Source organism: Sander lucioperca, chromosome 21 (genome assembly GCF_008315115.2).
Source record: "Sander lucioperca isolate FBNREF2018 chromosome 21, SLUC_FBN_1.2, whole genome shotgun sequence".
Taxonomy (NCBI): Eukaryota; Metazoa; Chordata; class Actinopteri; order Perciformes; family Percidae; genus Sander; species Sander lucioperca.
Genome location: NC_050193.1, coordinates 29,356,493 through 29,378,992, shown reverse-complemented (window position 1 = coordinate 29,378,992; position 22,500 = coordinate 29,356,493). Strand labels below are relative to the sequence as shown.

At 41.4% G+C, this 22,500-nt stretch overlaps 2 protein-coding genes across 2 annotated transcripts in view; one reads left to right on the top strand and one right to left on the bottom strand.

Moving 5' to 3' along the window:
- LOC116046745 (CCN family member 1-like) overlaps positions 1 to 2,588 on the top strand; it is a 21,386-nt gene extending 18,798 nt beyond the window's left edge. Inside the window, exon 5 of the mRNA XM_031295147.2 lies at positions 64 to 2,588. Coding sequence (XP_031151007.1) covers positions 64 to 369 — 306 coding nt within the window. The 3' untranslated portion in view covers positions 370 to 2,588. The remainder of the gene's footprint in view (positions 1 to 63) is intronic.
- A 560-nt stretch (positions 2,589 to 3,148) lies between these two features.
- The window catches only part of LOC116046744 (ATP-dependent RNA helicase DDX39A-like), a 19,988-nt gene continuing 636 nt past the window's right edge, over positions 3,149 to 22,500 (bottom strand). The window contains exons 2-10 of the mRNA XM_031295146.2: positions 20,812 to 21,028; positions 19,949 to 20,076; positions 18,183 to 18,459; positions 17,333 to 17,451; positions 15,442 to 15,573; positions 12,583 to 12,692; positions 12,222 to 12,366; positions 11,876 to 12,023; positions 3,149 to 4,149 (exon numbers count right to left, since the gene is read on the bottom strand). Coding sequence (XP_031151006.1) covers positions 4,133 to 4,149; positions 11,876 to 12,023; positions 12,222 to 12,366; positions 12,583 to 12,692; positions 15,442 to 15,573; positions 17,333 to 17,451; positions 18,183 to 18,459; positions 19,949 to 20,076; positions 20,812 to 21,019 — 1,284 coding nt within the window. The 5' untranslated portion in view covers positions 21,020 to 21,028 and the 3' untranslated portion in view covers positions 3,149 to 4,132. The remainder of the gene's footprint in view (positions 4,150 to 11,875; positions 12,024 to 12,221; positions 12,367 to 12,582; positions 12,693 to 15,441; positions 15,574 to 17,332; positions 17,452 to 18,182; positions 18,460 to 19,948; positions 20,077 to 20,811; positions 21,029 to 22,500) is intronic.

The following is a 22,500-nucleotide window of genomic DNA, read 5'->3' as shown; positions in this document are numbered from 1 at the left end:
TGGCTGAGCTCCTTTCCCTGGCTGACTGAATTATCTCTCTCTCTCTTCTTTCTCCCTCCACAGAAAGGAAGGAAGTGCTCCCGTACCCACAAGGCCCCTGAGCCTCACCGCCTGTCCTACGCCGGCTGCCGGAGCACTCGCCTGTACAGGCCCAACTACTGTGGCGTGTGCCGGGACGGCCGCTGCTGTTCGCCCCGCCGCACGCGTACCGCCAGCGTGAGCTTCGCCTGTCCCGACGGCGAGCGCTTCAGCCGGTCCGTGATGTTCATCCAGTCCTGCAAGTGCAGCGACGAGTGCAACCACCTGAACGAGGCCGCCATGCCTCCCCAGCGATGGCTCTACGGAGACACACACAAGTTCATCGACTAGTGGTATCATCCTCCCCTCCCCCCCCCAAAAAAAAACTTACATTCCCTCACAACAAAAACCCACCCCATAGTGATCCCCATTATACAATAGCTGTCCTTAGTGTATCTATATGAGTAGACGCAAGCGAGGTGAACACGTCAAAACGTCTTTTCTGAATTTGGGGAGGAATGGGGAAAGGAATGCGCCTTGGAAAGAGCAAAGTGACAGCCCCCCCTTTTTTGTTTTTTAGTGTAGATAAAGAATTGTTCGTGGCCGTGGCCAGACTTCGACAGACTGCGACAAAACCTTTAAGGACAAACATGGATGCAACCAGCTGCCATGTTGCTGCCAAATGTCCCCTGAACTCTGAGACTTTTTGTTGGGGACACTGGAACGAAAGCTGACACACACACACACACACACACACACACACACACACACACACACACACACACACACTTGCCCAGGGACCACAGATGTAAATTAGCTGTATAGCTAACTCTGGTACAGGGCTTGAACTGTGCATGGTCTCTGACAAATAAACTACACACACACACACACACACACACACACACACATTGTGTTGATGGTGTGGACTCACATCACAGTTAACCAATAAACCAAATGAAGACTCACGGAGAAGCAAAAAAATAAAAATAAAAAACTGTGATTGTGTTCGGCAGAAGACGGAGCAGCATCTTGGATGTTCTCACAGGGGAACGTGACGGGCTTGTGTCTTTTTATGGTATTTATTCACTGGTATTTATTGTCGAGACAGACGGGATGACGCAGTGGCCTGCCACCAGGGAGGGCGGCCGGGGCGGCTGTGTTTTGGGCACCTCGGCGTGGCTGAACTGAACGGGGGATCTGAGAGAGGGACAAAACAGCTGAGAGCTGTCAGCCATGAGAGGGAGAGGACTCCCCTCCCACAGATCCAGGGCTTGACCCCCTGGGGTGAAGCCCTTTGTAATGATGGATGATGAAAGCTACAGGATAAGAGACAGAGTCCACCCTGATGGGTTGAGGCTTTGTACGCATTAGTAGGGAGGGAGGAGGGGGGGATATGTCAAAAGGTTGTTTACCCAGCTGGACTCGTCCCCTGCCTTGCCTCGGCGAGAAACTGAGACATTTAGCAAGCACCAGAAGAACAAGCCTGGGATTCTGGCGCCAAGACGTGGACCGCCTAATTTTGGGCAAATTAACAATCCTGACTGAAGTGGCAGCGAGAGAAAATCAGCCACTCTGGGGTTTTTTTTTCTGCTTTAAAAATAAAGATTTTAAACTGCGTGTGCCGAGGTAAACATGTCATTTGCGACTTGCGGCGGTTGGAACCGCTCTCGGTGAACAATCTGGCCTGTAATTCAGCTTCTTGCTGAAAACTAAACAATAACTTGTTCATGTTTAAGTGTTTGTTGTTCTGAGTAATGCTTTAGAAGGCTGCGTTGTCAGATGACATCACTGTCATGGCCTAAAAACCTAATCCTGAGGACATTTCGGAGAGGGGGGAAATCTGTATTTCATCTTTTGTGGCCAAAATCCTTCACTGTGACCCTTGCAACTTGGGTTCAAGTTCACGCACCTTAGCCTAGATTCAAGACCCTTTATCTCATGCAAAAGGTGACTCAGAGGGAGTCATTTCTATCTTTACTGACTACACATTTTAAATGGGTGATTCTAAATTATTTGAAGCACCATTTTATTATTTCAAAAATGTGTTTTTTTCCCCTCTTGTGCCATAAGATAGTGGCTTAGACATTTGTTTTTAGTTTTCTGTGAAACTGGAAAATAGATTTACGTCTCTTGGCTACAGTAGGCTTTTTTGTTGGTTTATTTTAGTTGCCTCGAAGCCTGACAACCTCGTTAGGGGCTACATGTGATTAAAAAGAAAAAAATGTGTTTTGGTAATTGTACACCATTGCTATTGTAGATGCTGTGGTGTTGGTACTGTATGTCTAGTTTTGTTACAGGACACTTTAGAGCAGCTATGTACAGATGCATCGTTACCTTCTTTGTAGTTCTATCTGCTGTATAAGGGCCAATCCTTTGACCGAGTTATACTGAAGTAGTAAATGTGTAGTATAGCACTGAACAACGCACGGTTCAGATCCTTTACGAGCATTAAGTGCCAATTTGAAAGTGTGATTGTATGTCTACAAGTGTACATTAAAACCATGTGTAAAAATAGTCATGCTTTCTGAGATTACATATATTAAAAAATAAAAAACTTGTTCATTCGTAACAACTTCTGTTGGAAACTGTTTGCCTAACACATTGGATTTTAGAGTTGGAATGAGTTTACCATTTTGCATTTTTAATAAAGACATTTTCACTCCTACACTTGGTCGTGTACATTTAACAAAAGTCATGATTTTCTCAACTGGCCGACTGCTTGGCCTCCTATATTGCTGCTTTTAGCTTTCTCCAGATGTACTTAATATGCAACTAAACCGTTTGACTCACTTCAGAGGAAAACATTTTACTACATTTACTGGTTACGTCGCAGATTCAGAGTTTACACACAATGTAACAACTAAAAACATGCATCATTATTCATTAAACTGCACCTAAACTGATACTGTTATTGGGAACCGAGCAATACAACCGCCAAATGTAAAGGAGATCGGAAGATTGGCTCTTTGAAAGACACGCACACAGATTCCTCAATTTAAAGTTAGATGTGTGACTAAATGTGTTTTAAGATAATAGCTAATATCTGCATGCTACCTTTAAATGCTCACTTAGATGCTAATAGCACATGCTTAATTATGTAAACTAAACAAAGTACAGTACAAGTTATAGCATTTTGTGATGGTAGTTGTGTAAAATATTTTCCTCAAAACACAAATACACAAGCATCAGTTACTTCCATTTTACGGTGTGCTAATTTACGTAGACCCCAGGGACATGGGGAGCCTTTTTTTGTTGTGCGCACAAGAAACCAATCTAAGGCTACCAAAATGATGCTAATGAGGTACTGCTAAGTGCTAACGTTATGAAGCTGAAGTTAATATTTTAGATTCCCAGCTGCCTTATCATCTTTAAGTTTGACACTATCCGGTACTCTTGCGTAGCTCATTTAGGAAGATGATTATAATTCTGACTGGTACTTAGATTGTTTTTGAGAGCACGAGATAGGTAAACTATCTTGTGCACACGAGAAAAATTAAAATCCCATGTCCCTTAAAGGGCTCCGTACCGATGACACACTTCTAATCACAATTCACCACCAGGACTCCACTTGGTGACTTCATTTATTTGAGGCATTCAATTGGAAAGTCAAAGAAAAGAGCTGCCATGTGAGCCAAAATCTACTCAACTGTCACTTACATGACTTTATAAAAGACCAATGTTGCAGTGGGGGGGGGAACAAAACACAAATTTCCTAGACAAACTAGTTTGAACATTTAAAAAAAAGGGGCTAAAATTCACTTTTACATGTTCCTCAGAACTACTTTCCTAAACGTTTCCGTGAAGCTCTGCTGGGGATTTAAATGGATGAAAATGGGGGCCGAGACTAGAACAGCCTCACAAGAGACCACGACAGTAAAAATGGCATTTTATAAAAAGTTTTAATTTCATTGAGCAAAGAAAAACAAACAGTAAAAGACAAATTAAAACCGACCATGCCCCCCTGTCCCCAAAAAAAAACAGACAATAAAAAAAAAAAAAAAGTTTGGTGAACGTAGGGAACGAGCAGAGCTTTCAAATCAGCAGTGAAATACGTCTACTTCCAAACACAAGACATGAAATCCATGAAGAGGAGACATCTTCTTTGCTGGAGGACTCATCTGGACTGCTCGACTAAAGAAAGGAACAGAGAAGAGACGAGTTGAGTAAAAGATCAGCGGGATGAGCAACGGCTGTAAGTAAGTTTATTTGAGTAGGACAATGCACATTAATCAACATTTCTGTAAATGCACCAATGTTAGCCAGTCGGCTAATTTTCAACTGTAGTCCTAATTACCTAGTAGCATTACCAACTTAACTACAGGTTATACGTGCAAAGGCTGTTCCCATTGGATGAGAGCGCCAGTTACACGGCAGCACCAACTGCTGTCTCTCAGAATCAAAAAACGTACTTGGCAATAAAGCCCTTTCTAACACATACAAAGAATTTGTTTTGGTGGTGTTGGTGAACGTCACACATTCTCTAGATGGAATATTAAACAATATAAGTATAGGTATAAACAATATAAGTATAAGTATATGTACACAGTATGTATTCAATTTAAAATAAAGAATATAGATATAAAATCTCATAAAGGTTGATTACAGTGGCTGTTTGTCTGTGGGGTAGGGCTGTGCAATTTTTTTTATTATTTTCAGGACAATGCACATTTGATGAACATGTACAGAAGTACACGTAAAAGTGCCAGATTGTAACCCAAGGGCTAATTTCCATCTGTAGTCCATTAGGCAGGTTGAAATTACAATCAAAAAGGACAAAATATACAGTAGTAACATTTGAACATTTGCTATAGAAAAACCGGGAGAAACAGGACGAAAGAAAAGAAAAACAGGACAAGACAATTCATTAGTAAATGTTGAAACAGAGATACAATTCATACGTGATTATGCGATCGCATAATTCAATGCATAATCAGCCAAAGTCCGCATATTTATTTGGGGGGCTGCATTTTTTCAAATACGCCGCGCAAAATATGCGGGTCTTGCATGATTTCATTAGTAAATGTTAAAACGGAGACAGTTCATTAGTAAATGTTAAATCGGAGACAGTTCATTAGTAAATGTTAAATCGGAGACACAGTTCATTAGTAAATGTTAAATCGGAGACACCGTTCATTAGTAAATGTTAAATCGGAGACACCGTTCATTAGTAAATGTTAAATCGGAGACACCGTTCATTAGTAAATGTTAAATCGGAGACACCGTTCATTAGTAAATGTTAAATCGGAGACACCGTTCATTAGTAAATGTTAAATCGGAGACACCGTTCATTAGTAAATGTTAAAACGGAGACACAGTTCATTAGTAAATGTTAAAACGGAGACACCGTTCATTAGTAAATGTTAAATCGGAGACACCGTTCATTAGTAAATGTTAAATCGGAGACACCGTTCATTAGTAAATGTTAAAACGGAGACACAGTTCATTAGTAAATGTTAAAACGGAGAGTTCATTAGTAAATGTTAAAACGGAGAGTTCATTAGTAAATGTTAAAACGGAGACACCGTTCATTAGTAAATGTTAAATCGGAGACAGTTCATTAGTACGCTCTACTGGGCTAATACGGTAGAGCATGCAGTCAGAGGTGATTGCACGTTTGGTTAGCTCTCACACCATTAATCAAACTTTACATTTTTGTTGTGATCGTTGGAAGCCAAAATCAATCGAGAAAAACGATTATTTTGCACGTCAGTGTATCTTTTGGTCATTCGATTTTCATTCCATAAACAGGTATTAAAAAAAACAAAAACACTAATGGTTGTAGAGCTGGGCAATACATGGATATTATATAGATATTATGATATGAGACTAGATATCATCTTAGATTTTGGATATCGTCATATGGTATTAGTGTCTTTCCCTGGCTTTAAAGGCTGCATTACAGTAAAGTGATGTCATTTTCTGAACTTACCAGGCTGTTGTAGCTGTTCTATTATTTAACTTTACCCACTTAGTCATTATACCCACATTACTGATGATTATTCATCAAAAATCTCATTGTGTAAATATTTTGTGAAAGCACCAAACTAGAGGTGCAACGATGAATCGATTAGTTGTCAACTATTAAATAGGGCTGACCGATTTTTGAAAATAATCTAATTGCGATTTTTTTCCCAAATATTGCGATTTGATTTTTTTTTTTAAGCTTTGTCTTCTGTATTATTCAACAAAGACAAACAATAAATCATTTTATAGTATGAACAACACACAATTACACACTAGACAGTTAAAAAAGTAAAAATATAGTATATACACACACACACACACACGTGTAATTTTTTACAGTGCACAGAGAGGAGCTGCCTCCAGCCCCTCCCCCTCGTGAAGTTGCGTGCTGCCGTGTGCACTTGTTCAGAGAGGCTATCGTTACGTTAGCTAGTTGCTGGTGTTCTTGTTCAGAGAGGCTATCGTTACGTTAGCTAGTTGCTGGTGTTCTTGTTCAGAGAGGCTATCGTCACGTTAGCTAGTTGCTGGTGTTCTTGTTCAGAGAGGCTATCGTCACGTTAGCTAGTTGCTGGTGTTCTTGTTCAGAGAGGCTATCGTTGCGTTAGCATGTTGCTGGTGTTCTTGTTCAGAGAGGCTATCGTTACGTTAGCATGTTGCTGGTGTTCTTGCCGTGGGATTAACTGTACTAATAAAACTGTTGAAACACCGCGGCCACGCTGCTGTGAAAGCTCCCCGAATGTCATTTATCAGAGTCTGGTTGTTACCCCTCTCAGTGGCAGCTCCTCCACTCATATCTTTATAACGGAGCTAACCGCTAACCGGAGCTAACCGCTAATCAGATCTAATCGTTGCCAACCGAGCCTTCAGTTCTGCGTGTCTGTATCCATTAACTGCACGTATAGACTCAAGCCTGAATAAAACCCTTCATTTTATTAAAATGGCTGTAAAAGTTTTAAACTACAACTCAGAGTTGTTTGAATGACAGAAATCAGCTCCAGGTACGGCGTAGCGTTAGCGTGCTAGTTGATGCTTTCTCTGCGGAGTGCAGACTGATTTGCTCTCGCGAGTCATATGACCAAATCACGTTTTAACATATCGCGATATTATCGAAAATGCAATTAATCGTTCAGCCCTACTATTAAATTAAGATTAATCGTTTGTCATTTTTTTTTATTTAAAAAACTAAGATTTCTGATTGCAGCTTGTTAAATGTGAATATCTTCTAGTTTCTTCTCTCCTCTGTGACAGTAAACTGAATATCTTTGAGTTTTGGACAAAACTTTGGGAAACACTGATCCACATTTTTCACCATGTTTTGACATTTTAATAGATCAAACAACTAATCGATTAATCGAGAAAATAATCGACAGATTAAATCGACTATGAAAATAATCGTTAGTTGCAGCCCTACACCAATAGTCAACACTACAGTATTGTTGCGGTATCGATAGAGGTATTTGGTCAAAAATATTTTGATTTCCTCCATATCGCCCAGCTCTAAACGGTTGTTTGATTTTCGTTTTAAAATACAAAATTTGAAATTGAAATATAAGGCATTTTTTCCTTTTCATGGTCAAAAGGGGATGAAATATATTTAAAAATATGCTTTGATATTCATTTTCTATTTCATATAACAAAGAATAAGATAGAAAAATAGAAAGCAAAAGGAGGCGTGACGTACAGGAGATCTTCAAGATTACACCCCATGAGAAGCAGGTCACAAAAATAGACAATGAAAAAAAGGCCTGTTTCTTCATATTCTGAGACGGGGTGTTGTCATTTCCAGTGCAACAGCGCCGGTGTAGCCTACCAGTGTTGCCTTCAGCCCAGGCTAAAATTACTTCTGAAACTTACACTCTGATAATGCTTGGGGGTGGGAGGGGGGGGGGCTTCTTTCATAATGTCACATTTATTTATTACCCTCTCCCTGCCTCCTTCTGACCCTGTCTCTACCCCCCAGAGGCAACTTCGCCCCAAAAAAAACAGCTCAGGACACAGACTCGGTTCACAGCTGTAACGTTACATTGCCAAGGCCTGCTGATCCCAGCAAACTTTCTGTTGCTGCCGTTAAAGGAACACGCCAATTTATTGGGACTTCACCGTATCCCCCAGAGTTAGATAAGTCCATACATACCCTTCTCATCTCCGTGCGTGTTGTAGCTCTTTCTGACGGCTCCACCGGCAGCTTAGCCTAGCACAGATCCTGGAGGTAACTGGCTCCATCTAGCCTAGCCTAGCACAGATCCTGGAGGTAACTGGCTCCATCTAGCCTAGCACAGATCCTGGAGGTAACTGGCTCCATCATACATACTGGGAACTATATTCTCAGAAGGTGAAGCACTGCTACTCTCTGCTTCTCAGGTGCTGCACTAATCACTCCGCCCAAGTAGCAGTGCTTCACCTTCTGAGAATATAGTTCCCAGTATGTTTACAGTTAGAAGATGGCTGTGTGTCATGTGACCTTGTTATTTGTACACGCTGTGACTCTACAAATCACAACATGTAAATAGGAACATGTTGGCGTTATTTTGTCACTTATTGGGAGCAGTAGGCTAGATGGAGCCAGTTACCTCCAGGATCTGTGCTAAGCTAGGCTAGATGGAGCCAGTTACCTCCAGGATCTGTGCTAAGCTAGGCTACCGGTGGAGCTGTCGGAAAGAGCTACAACGCGCACGGAGATGAGAAGGGTATGTATGGACTTGTCTAACTCTGGGGGTTACGGTGAATAAGCTAAAGTCCCAATAAGTCGGCGTGTTCCTTTAAGTTTGCTGATCTGGCAGAGAATCACCGGCGGTTTGGGATCAGATCATGGGGATCAGACCTCCGGTGCTGGGTCTAATGTTCTAACGTTAGCTGCTGTAGCTAGCTAGCAGCTAGCCACCAGCCCTGTGACCTGGGCTCCCGGTGCAGACTGACTCTGGTCCGTCTGCAGAGCGAGCGTTACCCGCTCTAGCTAAATTGGGAATCAGACGAATCTGCCGCGCTTGTGTATTTCCTTTTGCAGATAGTGATATGCTGTGATGCACTGATGCCAGGCAGGCTCGCTAGTTGCTTTCAGTCTGAGTCTGAGAGATAACCAAAACTTTCTTTGAATATAAACGTGCAAAACTTTCTTTGAATATAAACATGCAAATAAAGGAGAGAAATAAATACAAGTCCCCTGAAATAAATGTAAAACATGTATTTAGGCTATTGAACTATAATGACCAATGCATACATTTATGTATTTCATAGCCATATTTATGTTAAGAGGTTCAAAAAATGGATAATCCCTCAGGAAGTTAGGCTACAGTTTCCCTCAACTGCAGCAAAACTGGTAGGCTACACCGGTGCGATTGCCTTGGAAATGCAACAGCCGGTCTCAGAATTTTTTCATTTCTGTCTTTTAGTGATTTAATTTTTTGTTAGAGAGAAGACACACCAGCCTGATAATCGGCCGTCGGACCGTCTGGAGAGGTCTGTGACTCGAGTCTGTTCCGTGTGTCCCGTGCCGTCGGCCGTCCGAGGAGCTGTTGGCCTTCATTTGGGCCGACCTGACATGTTCAGTCGGGACTCACCCGGAAATGGGGAGCGGATGAGCCGCTCACAATCTGACGAAAATCTTTTAAACTGACCTTTGTTGATCTGAAATAAAGACAGATTCAGCAACTGCACGGCCTATTTCTCTCTTAAAATGTTTTCAGAAACACGTTTCGGTGAACTATTTTAGTCCAATATGAGATCGTATTCTGAACGAGCCGCCATGACAGTCTGACTGAATTTCCGGAGAAAAAAGACCCACGTGACGCGTTCGTCCAATCAGCTGCCGGTTTTCATTTTCTGGGAAATAATCAGACTTAACGGAAACAATACAGAGCAGCGCTGCCTGCTGTTATGGAGACGTATTACGTTTCGCGCACGCGCAGAGCGTACGCTCAAGTCGGCGTCTCCTCAGTGTGTTCTGAGGCATTTTTTGGACCTCGGGGACCCGACTGATCAGTCCGACTGACTTTACTGCCGACGGTCGGCCGTCTGGTTGGTGGGTCAGGGCCCTTATATGAAATAGAAAATGAAAATCAAAGCATGTTTGAAATTTTCACATTCCATTTTGACAATGAAAAAAAAAAAAAAATTATTTTTCAATTTCAAATTTTGTATTTTAAAATGAAAATCAAATAACCAGTCTTTTTTTTTTTTTAATACCCGTTTATGAAATGAAAATCGAATGACCAAAATATACACTGACCACAAAACAAGACATGTGAGGACGTCATCTCTGGCTTTTTGGGAAACACTGATCCACATTTTTCACCATTTAAATTGATCAAACAACTGATCCATTAGTTGAAAATATTTGACAGATTAATCAACAATGAAAATAATCGTTAGTTGCAGCCGTAACTCACTGGATTAAACTGGCTAGCAAAAAAACCCAAACCCAACAAATAGCAGTATAGTCGGGCTTTAACAGTTTGTATTGCGAGCAGAATACACAGTATGTAGATTGATGCACGTTAGGGCTGTTGGAACGAATTCCGAAATTCGGATATAATTCGAATATTAAAAAAAAAAAAATCTATTTATTCGAATGCTAAAATTACTATTTGAATATGGCTTTTTAATGAATTTGTTAAATGTTTATATGCAATCTTGCCTTTCTCGTCGCCTTGTGGCCTACACGCATGTGAAAATGAAATGCTTTTGTTTAGTCTGATGAACAATCGTACACGTTCCCTTAATACATCCATCTACGCGGTATTATCATCACAATACTATCAGAAGTGGCGGAGAGCGACCTGAGGGCACACCTGACAACGTTACACCCTTACAAGCTAGGCCATCTGTCTGAGGAATTGCCGCTAAAAATGGGCAAGAATGACTTTTTCTGCCTCTCTCCTCATCAAGGGGCTTACCAGCTGTCCGCCAGGCGCTAACGGACAAACTGACAAGTTTCAAAAATAGATATTATATATATAAAATAAGATAAGAGACCGATCAACATCACGCAGAGGTCTGGATTTAAATATTTTATTCACTAGCTTGAGCCAAGGTACATTAAAGTTGACAAATGAAAGTCATTCATTTTGTCCCGCTGTTTGATTGTTAATAACAAAGTGATCACCTGTTTTCAAAAGTTAGTTTTGTAATGTTAGTAGTCCCTCTAGTGGACAGGAGATGTAACAACAACCACATGCTGATAGTGGCGTTGGCCATCCGTAAGCCTGGGTAATATCGTAAATATTAACAGGATGAATTTGAGCATTTAGTACTCGAATATTAAATAAAATAACAAATGGAATTTGAATAGTATTATAGAGGAAGATTGACAGCCCTAATGCACGTATTATTATAATAATAATAATAATAATAATAATAATAATAATAATAATAATAATAATAATAAGAAGAAGAAAACGTCCGGCACTGTTACCGCACATTTCACACAATGTTTAAATATAGCCACGGGGAACTAAATGCTAACACTCGTCCTAATGCACAAGTTTGATTTTGTAACCCGTTTCCTTTTGGTAAAGAGTTTGCTCCGTGTAATACAGAAATGTCTGAAATGTTCCTTTTTCTTAAATCATTAAATAGTTTACCAAAGTTGCCGCTTGGCGAAACATAACCCCGGTCCCCCAACAAGAGGATTTTGTCTAGACACTTGCACTACAGTCTGTTAAACAATAATTGTAACTTCTTTTTTTATTTTTTTTTAAAACTTGCATTGAACCGTGACTCCTGAAGCGGGGTATGAACCAAACCGTGACTTCTGCGTACCGTTGCATTGCAGCCCTAAGTGATTTGATAGTAAAGCATTTTCAACCTATTAATCCAAAGATTACAATCATTCCAACAGGCCTAACTTCCCTGAAGACATCATGCATCACAGGCATTAGGAAACGGAGAGGCTTACTGTAAGAGGAGATGTCGATCTCGTCTGGAAGCTCGGCCACGTTGACTTCAAAACGGTCCTGAACATCGTTCAGAGTCTTGGCATCGGTCTCGTCAGACACAAAGGTTATAGCCAGGCCTTTGGTTCCAAACCTGCCAGCACGGGCAACCTGACGGGTGCAGAGAAGAGGCCCAGAGTGAGTGAAATCCCAAAAATGTAACACTTAACACAATAAGCAACTAAGAAGCATGCAAAGGTGAGAGCATGCCACTTAAGGTATTCAAAAACTTCTTTAAAAGAACTTCCCAGAACGAAAAGAAGCGACATAAACATTAAAATGGGAAAAACAGCTGCAGGTATTTCTCACCCTGTGCAAATAGGTGTCAGAATCTTCTGGCATGTCGTAGTTGAAGACGATATTGACCCGCTCAATGTCCATCCCTCGGCCAAAGAGGTTAGTGGCCACCAGGATCCGCCTTTGGAAGTCCTTAAATTGCTGATAGCGAGACAGCCTGTGGATTAAGAAGGGGCAGGAGGGAGAATTATCAACACAGCTGCTGTAGGCATTAGTGAACTGTATGCCCTCTTTGAAGGCAATGATGTGTTGAGTTAACTGATGAGGCTCATGCTCCATAAACATACTTGGCATTCGGACCTCAATAGAGCATATGTTTATGAGAGGAGCTATGTAAGAGGATGGGGTGTGTGTGTGTGTGTGTGTGTCTCACCTCTCCTCCTGAGCCATTCCCCTGTGGATGGCAATGGCAGGGAAATTTTGTTCCACCAGAAGCTGGGCCAGAGCGATGCAGCGCTGCACTGACTTGACAAAGATCACCACCTAGAGGCAAAGCAAAGGCATTGGAATACAGCTGCTGAGGCAACTTAAAGCAGGGGTCTTCAACGTTTTAGGCTGAGGATCCCTTAGCTGAAAGAGAGACCGAGTAGGGACCCCCTACTACATATGTTGTATACAATTAATTTGCATCAAACTGGGCTGGATGGATTAAAAATGATTGGCAGTGAGTCCTTCAACTTTACTGTATGGCCATCAGAGTGGCTACCTTACCTAGACTTATATTGGTGATGCACAATATATAATTTGTTAAAAGAAAAAAAATCCGTAGAAAACTGAAATAAATGTACAAACCTGTCACTAACGGTGCCCTTTATGTTCAATTCAATGTTGAATTTGTGCTATAAAATAATGATTCTTTTGTTTGTTTTAAATTCAACGAGCAATTTGTTGTATTTTAGCAGAATATGTGAAAGCAGCAGAACTGAGTACACTTTAATATGCGTTTATTTATCGCAAGTAATACCTTAGAGCGATATTCAACAACGTTAACGCATATTTTCCTCATATCGTGCAGCCCTACTTATATTCAATGTACTTTTTTCCACAAATGTATCTTTGCTATTGAAATATTGGATTCATATTGTATGTTTTCAGACATTTTAGTTTTTCAAAAAACCTTTAAAAACACAATTTGACCCCCCCACCCCTCACTAACTCTGAGGACCACCTGGGGGGGGGGGGGTCCTAGTGTTAAATATCTGACCTAAAGCACTCGTACTCTGGATTCCTTCAGACCCTGAATGAGGGATTTTAAAATGAACGTGGAATTTACCGCAGGGACTCGAACAGCTCTAAACGAATATTTGACACTTTCTTGCCAAGAGTTAAGCTTGATTTACGGTTCTGTGGAAGCTGTACGTTGAGTTATCACCGTAGACTACGTAAGTTTAAACTTGTGCGGTGGTGTGTGCGTCGACCTCTTTAAGAGAATAGCAGGGCCGGCGTGTGTGTGTGTGTATATGGTAGAGAGAGCGACTGTGATCATCCTCGGAGCGAGTAGTGACTCTAGAGTCATAGTGAGAGAAACATATGGCGCTTTTCCATTACATGGTACCTGCTCGACTCGCCTCGACTCGCCTGTTTTGGTTTTCCATTACGAAAAAAAAGTCCCTGGTACCTGCTAACAGGTACTTTTTTTAGTACCTCCTCAGTCGAGGTTCCCAGTGAGCTGAGGCGAGCCGAAAAGGTGACGTGAAAGCGACAGACGGGGGTGTCCTGAACAATTTTTAAACAGTTTAGCCAGCTGGTATTTTTTTGCTGCCTCCAGCTTCTTTAGAAACTAAATGTGTCTTCTGGTAACAACACACCTTCCTCGTTCTGTGTGTGTGTCGCGTTAGGTCACGGCAGTTTACTGCGGCGCCGCTTGTTTTACAGTTCTGCGGAGGCTCCAGGCAGAGCTTTCGCCGTAGCCTAACTACACACACACACACGCTGGCTCGACGCACACACCAGCGCACAAGTATAAACATCAGGCCACTTACACAGGCTACGGAGAAAGCTCTGCGTGGAGCCTCCACAGAACTGTACAACAAGCTCAAGTGGCCTGATGGTTATACTTGTGCGCTGGTGTGTGCGTCAAGCCGGCAAGACGACCAGCCACGCTGAGGTGGGACTAAAATCTGCAATGGAAAACGGACGCAGCGTGTCGAGGTGAGGCGAGTCGAGCAGGTACCATGTAATGGAAAAACGCCAAAAGTGTCTCCTAGAGCTGGGCAATATCGATATATCGTCATATGAGACTAGATACCGTCTTAGATTTTGGATATCGTCATATGGTATTAGTGTCTTTTCCTGGTTTTAAAGGCTGCATTACAGTAAAGTGATGTCATTTTCTGAACTTAGCAGACTGTTGTAACTGTTCTATTACCCATTATGTCCACATTACTGATGATTATTTATCAAAAATCTCACTGTGTAAATATTTTGTGAAAGCACCAATAGTCAACACTACAGTATCTTTGCGGTATCGAGGTACTTAGTCAAAAATATCGTGATATTTGATTTTCTCCATATTGCCCAGCTCTAGTGTCTACTCTGTTCTTTCTGAACGCAGTGAGAAATCTGGAGCAGGAGAAGTTAACCCTCTCCTTGAGTTCATGTTGTTGACGGAGAAGGAGAACCAGGAAATTAGTCGGGGTAAATGCAACGCTACCAAGCCACGGCTGAGCGACGTGAGTCGCCGCGATGTGTAGTTGCATTTTTCGAGAGATGCACGTCAGCCTACGGCGTAGGGACGGTATCTCTATGTAGCTACGTACGTAGCCACAGCGTAGATCAGGGGTCACCAACACGGTGCCCGTGGGCACCAGGTAGCCCCCAAGGACCACATGAGTAGCCCTCAGGCCGGTTCTAAAAATGAAAATTGAATATTGATATTATCTGTTTCCCACCTTGTTAAGTCATTGTTGATATTTATTGTGAGAAATCATTAACGTGATCAGTGTCTTCACATAGATGAGTATCATTAATAATCATATATAACTAAAGCCAAACTGAGCAAATTGGTTATTTCAGAAGAGTGTATCAAACTGGTAGCCCTTCGTATGACTCAGTACCCATGAAGTAGCTCTCAGTTTCTAAAAGGTTGGTGACCCCTGGCGTAGATGTTACGCAGCAGCATAAATCACACTTTAGATGGGAAGCCTGATACAACTAGCAAGTATTCAAGTAATACAACATGCCAAATGCTACTGGGATAGACATGCACCGTGCAATAACTCCATCACTTTACCTGGTTGAACTCCAACACGTCGAGCAGGTCAAAGAGCTTGCGGTTCTTCTCGCTGTCCTTCAGCTTGCAGTAGTACTGCTGCAGGCCGTGGAGCGTCAGTTTGGTCTCGTCGTCCACAAATACTTCCATGGGCTGCACACGAGGAGATGACAGAGAGACAGTTAGGGGAACTTGTTGAGCTTCTAGTTACAGTGAAAAATTCCAACGTGCAGCAGCTACAATGCACAACTTTCTGAAAAAAACTGTTCAGGTGAATTCGGACGGTAACGGGAGGTTTCCACACAGCAAAATTTGGCTTCGCTCTCATTGAGGTTGAATGCATACGCGGAGTTTCGGGGGGGCAGGGGGAGCACTGCATTGCAGTTGTTGTTGCATTGTTTCATGGCATGACCAGATGTTTTATAAATATTTTAAATAATGCAAAACAACTAAAATGGTGGTAGGTGATACAGCTGACTTCATATAGGTCTACTGCTTTAGTAAAAAAAATATTTTTCAAGGTTCTGGCTCTCACCTGAGACCTTTGTCGACGCATATGCAGGACGCAAAAAACGAAAATTAATGTTGCACTAGTCTGGATATTTTCCCGTGCCAACGTTGCAATAAAGGTTTCCCTAAATGCCATGTATATACATTTACTGTCAGCTACTAATTGATTGAGCGTTTTGTGTAGATTTGGACTTTTATACGTTGTTATTCCACATTGTTTAAACGGCGAAGTGGATCTCCTGATCGCTGTGGATGACTTTTTTTCCCCATGTCATTGGATTACAGCAAAATACGGATCTTTTTTCAACGTTTCTTAACGCTTTATGGTGTGACTGCACTTGGTTTCTGCGTTTGGAGAGGCATCTCAACAGACTGGAGGTCCAACACTGATTGTTCACTGTTACATTTTAGTTGAATTTAAGTGTCGGGGCAGTTTGCCACCGTCTGTCTATTGCGTTCCAAGACAGCCGTGCCGCGATTGGATATCCCAAGGGCGAGTTGTTAAATTGTTACAATATAAAATCTTCTTTAAAAATAAAAGATGTTTATGTAGCATGTTTGTTTTGTCCATATGTGCTCGTGCTGTGTTCCCCAAGTGGTAGCCAGGTCTCAGCTGCTACAATTAGTTTCTTTTTTGTGTGCCCCCCCCCCCCGGCTCGAATGTCAAACTCCGCTTATGGTTGAACGGAGACGAAATTCGCCCTGATTGGGCGAGATGAGAAACAAACGAAACAAAGTTGACGAAAGTTTAACTTTATTCAAATGAGGACCACTCGAGAACCAATCAGGTCCGCGTGTTTGTGTTTGGAGGCGGGACTTACAAATACAGTCTGACCAAGATGGCGGAGGTTATCAGAGCTGTATCATGAACATTAGTATGTGATTGAAATGTTTCTACATGAACATTGGTACTTATATCAACATGAATTGTGATTTATACGACACAGGAACTTAGTCAGGGCCCATACACCTCTAAATAGACCACTGGAGATGTTAGTTTAAACACTCAAACTTTTCAGCTAGCCGACAGGCTAATCGCTAGCATGTTCAGACATTGGATTTCATTGTAAGCCTAGCCAGGCAGCTAGGCTACTTGTGCATTTGTTTGATTACATACACATTTCACAAGCTACGATAGCAACGATAGCTTGCTAGCAAACTACCTGCTAGCTACCTATGCTACCTAGCTTCAACCCTTTCTGCTAGCTACCTATGCTACCTAGCTTCAACCCTTTCTGCTAGCTACCTATGCTACCTAGCTTCAACCCTCTCTGCCAGCTGCCTAGCAGCCGCTGTTGTGGCGTGTTGTTTTCACGACCGAGGAAATATTTCACTGGCCGAAATTTGCCAGGCGTTTCGCTGTGTGGAACCCTACCGTAACAATGCCTCATCGATCACTTACATCCTGCATGAATTTGCGGCAGACTGGTCGGATCTCTTTGCTCAGCGTGGCGCTGAACATCATGACCTGCTTCTCATGGGGTGTAATCTTGAAGATCTCCTGTACGTCACGCCTCATGTCTGTTACACAAAAGAGGGCGAATTAAAAAAATTTCATCAAAAAGTATTTAAAAAAGGGGGTAGGACTAGACTTCTTTCTGTTCCTTTTTGAACATAGAAATCCTTATTTGAATGTTACTGGAATGTTGAAAGATACGTTTGCTGATTTAGTTTGTGCTGGTTTTCTTGCCTGTACTCAAATGCATGTTCTTACTCATCTTTTGCCTTTAAAAAAAAAAATGAACACGCCGACTTATCGGGACTTTGTCTTATTCCCCGTATCCCCCAGAGTTAGATAAGTCCATACATACCCTTCTCATCTCCGTGCGTGTTGTAACTCTGTCTGACGCCCCCACTGCTAGCCTAGTTTAGCACAGATCCTGGAGGTAACCAGCTCCATCTAGCCTAGCTTAGCACAGATCCTGGAGGTAACCGGCTCCATCTAGCCTACTGCTCCCAATAAGTGACAAAATAACACCAACATTTTCCTATTTACATGTTGTGATTTGTAGAGTCACAGCATGTACAAATAAGATCACATGAAGGGTATGTATGGACTTATCTAACTCTGGGGGATATGGTGAATAAGCTAAAGTCCCAATAAGTTGGCGTGTTCCTTTAAACATGTTCAAAATAAATTACTACTAAAAAAAGTTCAAAGAAATACAAATTAATACAGAATTAAATAGGGTTAGGGGGGCAGACAGGATGCCCTCCCTGAAGAGGAATATTCAAAGAAAAAAAAAACCCACCTAGCTGCTCCAACATTTTGTCGCACTCATCCAGGACGAAGTGCTTGACGTTCTTCAGATTGAGCGTCTTGTTGCGGATGAGAGCGAGGATGCGGCCGGGGGTTCCCACCACGATATGGGGACAGTTCTTCTTCAGGACTTCCTCGTCCTTCCTGATGACCATGCCGCCAAAGAACACGGCTGCCTTTACCGAGGACATGTACTTGGAGAAACGCTCGTACTCTTTACTGATCTGGAAGGCCAGCTCTCGCGTGTGGCACATGACCAATACAGACACCTGAGGAGTAGACCGACAGAAACACAGATTCAGACACGGTGCATCTTGACAACTTAATGTGTCGGTACTAGGGATGCACGATACTGACAAAATGTGAAATTATGATATTGTATTAATTGGTATTTTTAAACATATGTAAAATTACAAAAGTTACGGGAAAACGCATCAAAATAGATTCATAACAAAATTTCTTACAACACAAGGTTTATTTCAACTGACTTGTCTTGTTGGACCTGGTTGAACAGTATAAATATATAAATAAGGACCATGTCTACAGAACAGGACATGTTCTACTGGTTGGACAGTATAAATAGAACAGGACACAACTTTTCTTTCTCTTCTCTGATTCGTTCCATTTTGTTGTCTCCATTTCTTCACTCATACTGTAACTCTGTTGAAATATGCACACACGTCACATGGTACGCTCCATAGGTTTGTCACGTAGTGGCCCCGAGCGCTGACGTCCACTAACGTGCACGTGGCACGGTAACTGGCCAATGAAACATGATTACAGCGTTTCAAGCGGCTCTAAATCAAACACAACTAAGCTGCACAGCCAACGGACGGGACGCAGCGCTCCACAAAATAAACTAAATATTGCATACTTATTGCGACACTTTCGATATATTGCGATAACGATTTTGAGTCGATATATCTTGCACCACTAGTCGGTACATTATCAAGAAGCAAGCAAATTTTGATCCAGACATGTGGACTCTTAATGCATGCCTCAAGTTTAAAGTAAAAAAATAAACATCTATGCTAGAATACACTTAGAAATAGACTGCAAAATGTAGATATGAGAAGCGACATGTAATAAATAAATAAATAAATAAATAAATGTGGTTAAGAAATTCTGACATGATGAAGCAACAGCCATGTACTTAACATCACCATTTGGAAGATCTAGGTGCTTTTACTAAACACTTAGACACAAGGTTAACCTTTTGGCCAAAACTTTCCATCAGGAAGCCAGTAAGTCCAAATGTAGCCTTGTGTGTACTATCAAATATCAGGCTGAGACTAGATTTGGGGATGTAAACAAATCTCAAACATATGCTGGAATCTGATCGTATGCCAATTCCCCAAGCTCCATTTACTCCTTTACATAGTCTGACAAACAGCGAGGTTTTCCCTACCATTATAAAAAAGGCACACAAGCCATTTTGTGCACCACCTAAATGGAATGAATGTAAAATCAATGTGAGCAACGTTAAAATGACTAAAATCTAAATGGTTGTTGTTGGTCCCAAGTGGACTTCCCTAGCTAGATATTTTGTCTAAACTTTGAGTGTTATGAATTTATTATCTGCTCTCTTTTCCATCGTTTTAGACACATATGGTAATAATGGTACAAAATTGCATTTTTTTTTTTACATTTACTTGAGGGAGGACCACTAAACCCCCCCACCAAATAAGTGCACCTAAGTCTTCCACAATCCTGGGCCAAACACTGCGTAGACCCAGTGTGTTGAACGTGTGTACTAACCTGTCCATCAACAGGTTCAATCTGCTGCAGTGTGGCCAGCACAAACACCGCCGTCTTTCCCATACCAGATTTGGCTTGGCACAGGATGTCCATGCCCAGGATAGCCTGTGGGATGCATTCATGCTGGACTAAAATAAAAAACAAACAGACAAAAAAAGATTTAAGCCAACGTTAACATTAGAACATCAGTTATTTCAAGCTATTGTACAGAGGGCCTCGACTCTGCAGCCATTTTAGTATAGTTTTAAGTGCTCCTATTATGCTTTTTGCCCCCCCCCCCTTCCTATTGTGTTCTATATCTTTTTTGTGCACGTTATAGTTTTACAAAGTGAAAAAGCCCAAAGTCCCCCCCCAAAGGGACTTACCATCTCCAACAGAAAACACTGTTCACAAACTGCTCCAAACAGCTCTATTGTAGTCCAGCCTTTACTTCAGAGACAAACGTGGTCACTTTGGAACACACGTTATAATGCTCACCTAGCTGCTAGCATGGCACGCCCTCATACTCTGCTTCTGACTGGCTAGTAGTCCTTACCTAGGTACTGTCAGGGCACACCCTCATACTCTGCTTCTGACTGGCTAGTAGTCCTTACCTAGCTACTGTCTGCATAACCTCTAAATACAATTATGAACCTGAAAATGAGCATAATATGAGCACTTTCATTTTGGACTTATGGGAAACAAATTTGATTTATGTTTATGCTTTAACAAAAAAGTACACACAACCAAACAACTCAAGAAAAAAAAACAATGGCGTCTCTCTTGCCCTGGTACAACAACTGTGAGTCATTCAGGTGTCTATCTGGTACTATCCCCGCTCACCCATTCATTTGTACCAGTGAAGACAACCAAATGTGCCTCACCTTCAGACGGATGCTCAAAACCACAATCGATGATTGCACGGAGCAGCTCTGGTTTGAGCAGAAAGTCTCTGAAGCCAGAGCTGTGGATGGAAACGTAGGAACCCTTGACCTCCTTCTTGCCAGCGGGGACTGCACTCTCGGGCGCTCCTTGAGGCTCTTCATCTTCTTCATAGTCGAGCAGCTCGTTATCAACATCATTCTCTGCCATTGTGTCTGTCTAAAAGAGGGGAAAATAGAAAAAAAGTTGGGTTTATAGTCTGTTGAAATACAGTCACACTTTACACTGTTTAACATTAGCTGTCAGCATTTAACCTGTTTAATCCAGCTGCTAGCTAAAGCTAGGCTAACGTTACCTGCTGGTGAGTGGAGTGGAAAGTCAGGCACCGAAATTTTCATTCTTATTCTGTCTCGTTACTACCGTTTAGGTCGGAACCGGTGCCCTATTGGCACCGCGTTTCGGTACCCAACCCTAATTGTCAACTATTAAATTAATCGCCAACTATTTTGATAATCGATTAATCGTTTGAGTAATTTTTTTTTATTAAAAAAAAAAATCTGATTTCTCTGATTCCAGCTTGTTAAATGTGAATATCTTCTAGTTTCTTCTCTCCTCTGGGACAGTAAACTGAAGATCTTTGAGTTTTGGACAAAACAAGACATTTGAGGACGTCCTCTTGGGCTTTTTGGAAAACACTGATCCACATTTTTCACCATGTTTTGACATTTTTATAGATCAAACAACTAATCGATTAATCGGGAAAATAATCGACAGATTACTCGACTATGAAAATAATCGTTAGTTGCAGCTCTAGTTCATTTATCATCTACCGTGGCTGAACCCAGTCTGGGTTTACATGGGAGGCTGTTAAATAAATACAGCTGCTAGGTTTGACGTTATAAGTTCATTTAGGTAGGACGTTTGCTTGTCTCCGTGCTTTTTTTAAGATACATTTGGTCGTGTAAAAAGGAGTAGTACTGATGAAAGGCTTTACCGAACACTAGCATTGTTGTGTGAACTGATTTTGCACACAAACCCGTACATCATTTGTTCTTTCTAAAAACAGATATTTGACATATTTGTTACATACAAATTATGTTATATACAAACAAGGCATATTTAAACATACTTCAAAACAAAGAGCTTCTACCTCAGGTCGAGCATAGAAACAAGAAACTAGGAGCATATTTATTAAAATTTAAAAATAATAACAGGAAAATAAGGACCATCTCAGATTAATTTAAATGTCTCAACGAAATATAAATATTAAGGGGGTTCTTGTCTTTAACTAATGTTAGTTTCAGCTCATTCTGAAATATTCATCTAAAATATCGACATTTACGTATGAGATTTTCATTAAAAGTTCTTGTTTTCAACAAAAAAACAAACAAAAAACGTACTTTGCTCTGTTTATTATTAACAATTAAGACGAGTTCCATGCAAAGGAAAACTCTTTGGTAATTAACTAATCTCCTGATTCTTCTTCCGTAAACCCATTGTAAACTGAAACGCCATTGAGTGAGCTATGCTAACGTTAGCCCGAGAGGGCGCACATAAACCAGGTCAAACGGTAACGTTAGTCTACAATACAACAGCAGCGCTGTATGTAATGTTATATAAAAACTGTCCTTTATACACACATACAATACCATGAACTAAAACCTCTCCCTCAAACGTAGACTTAGGAGTTT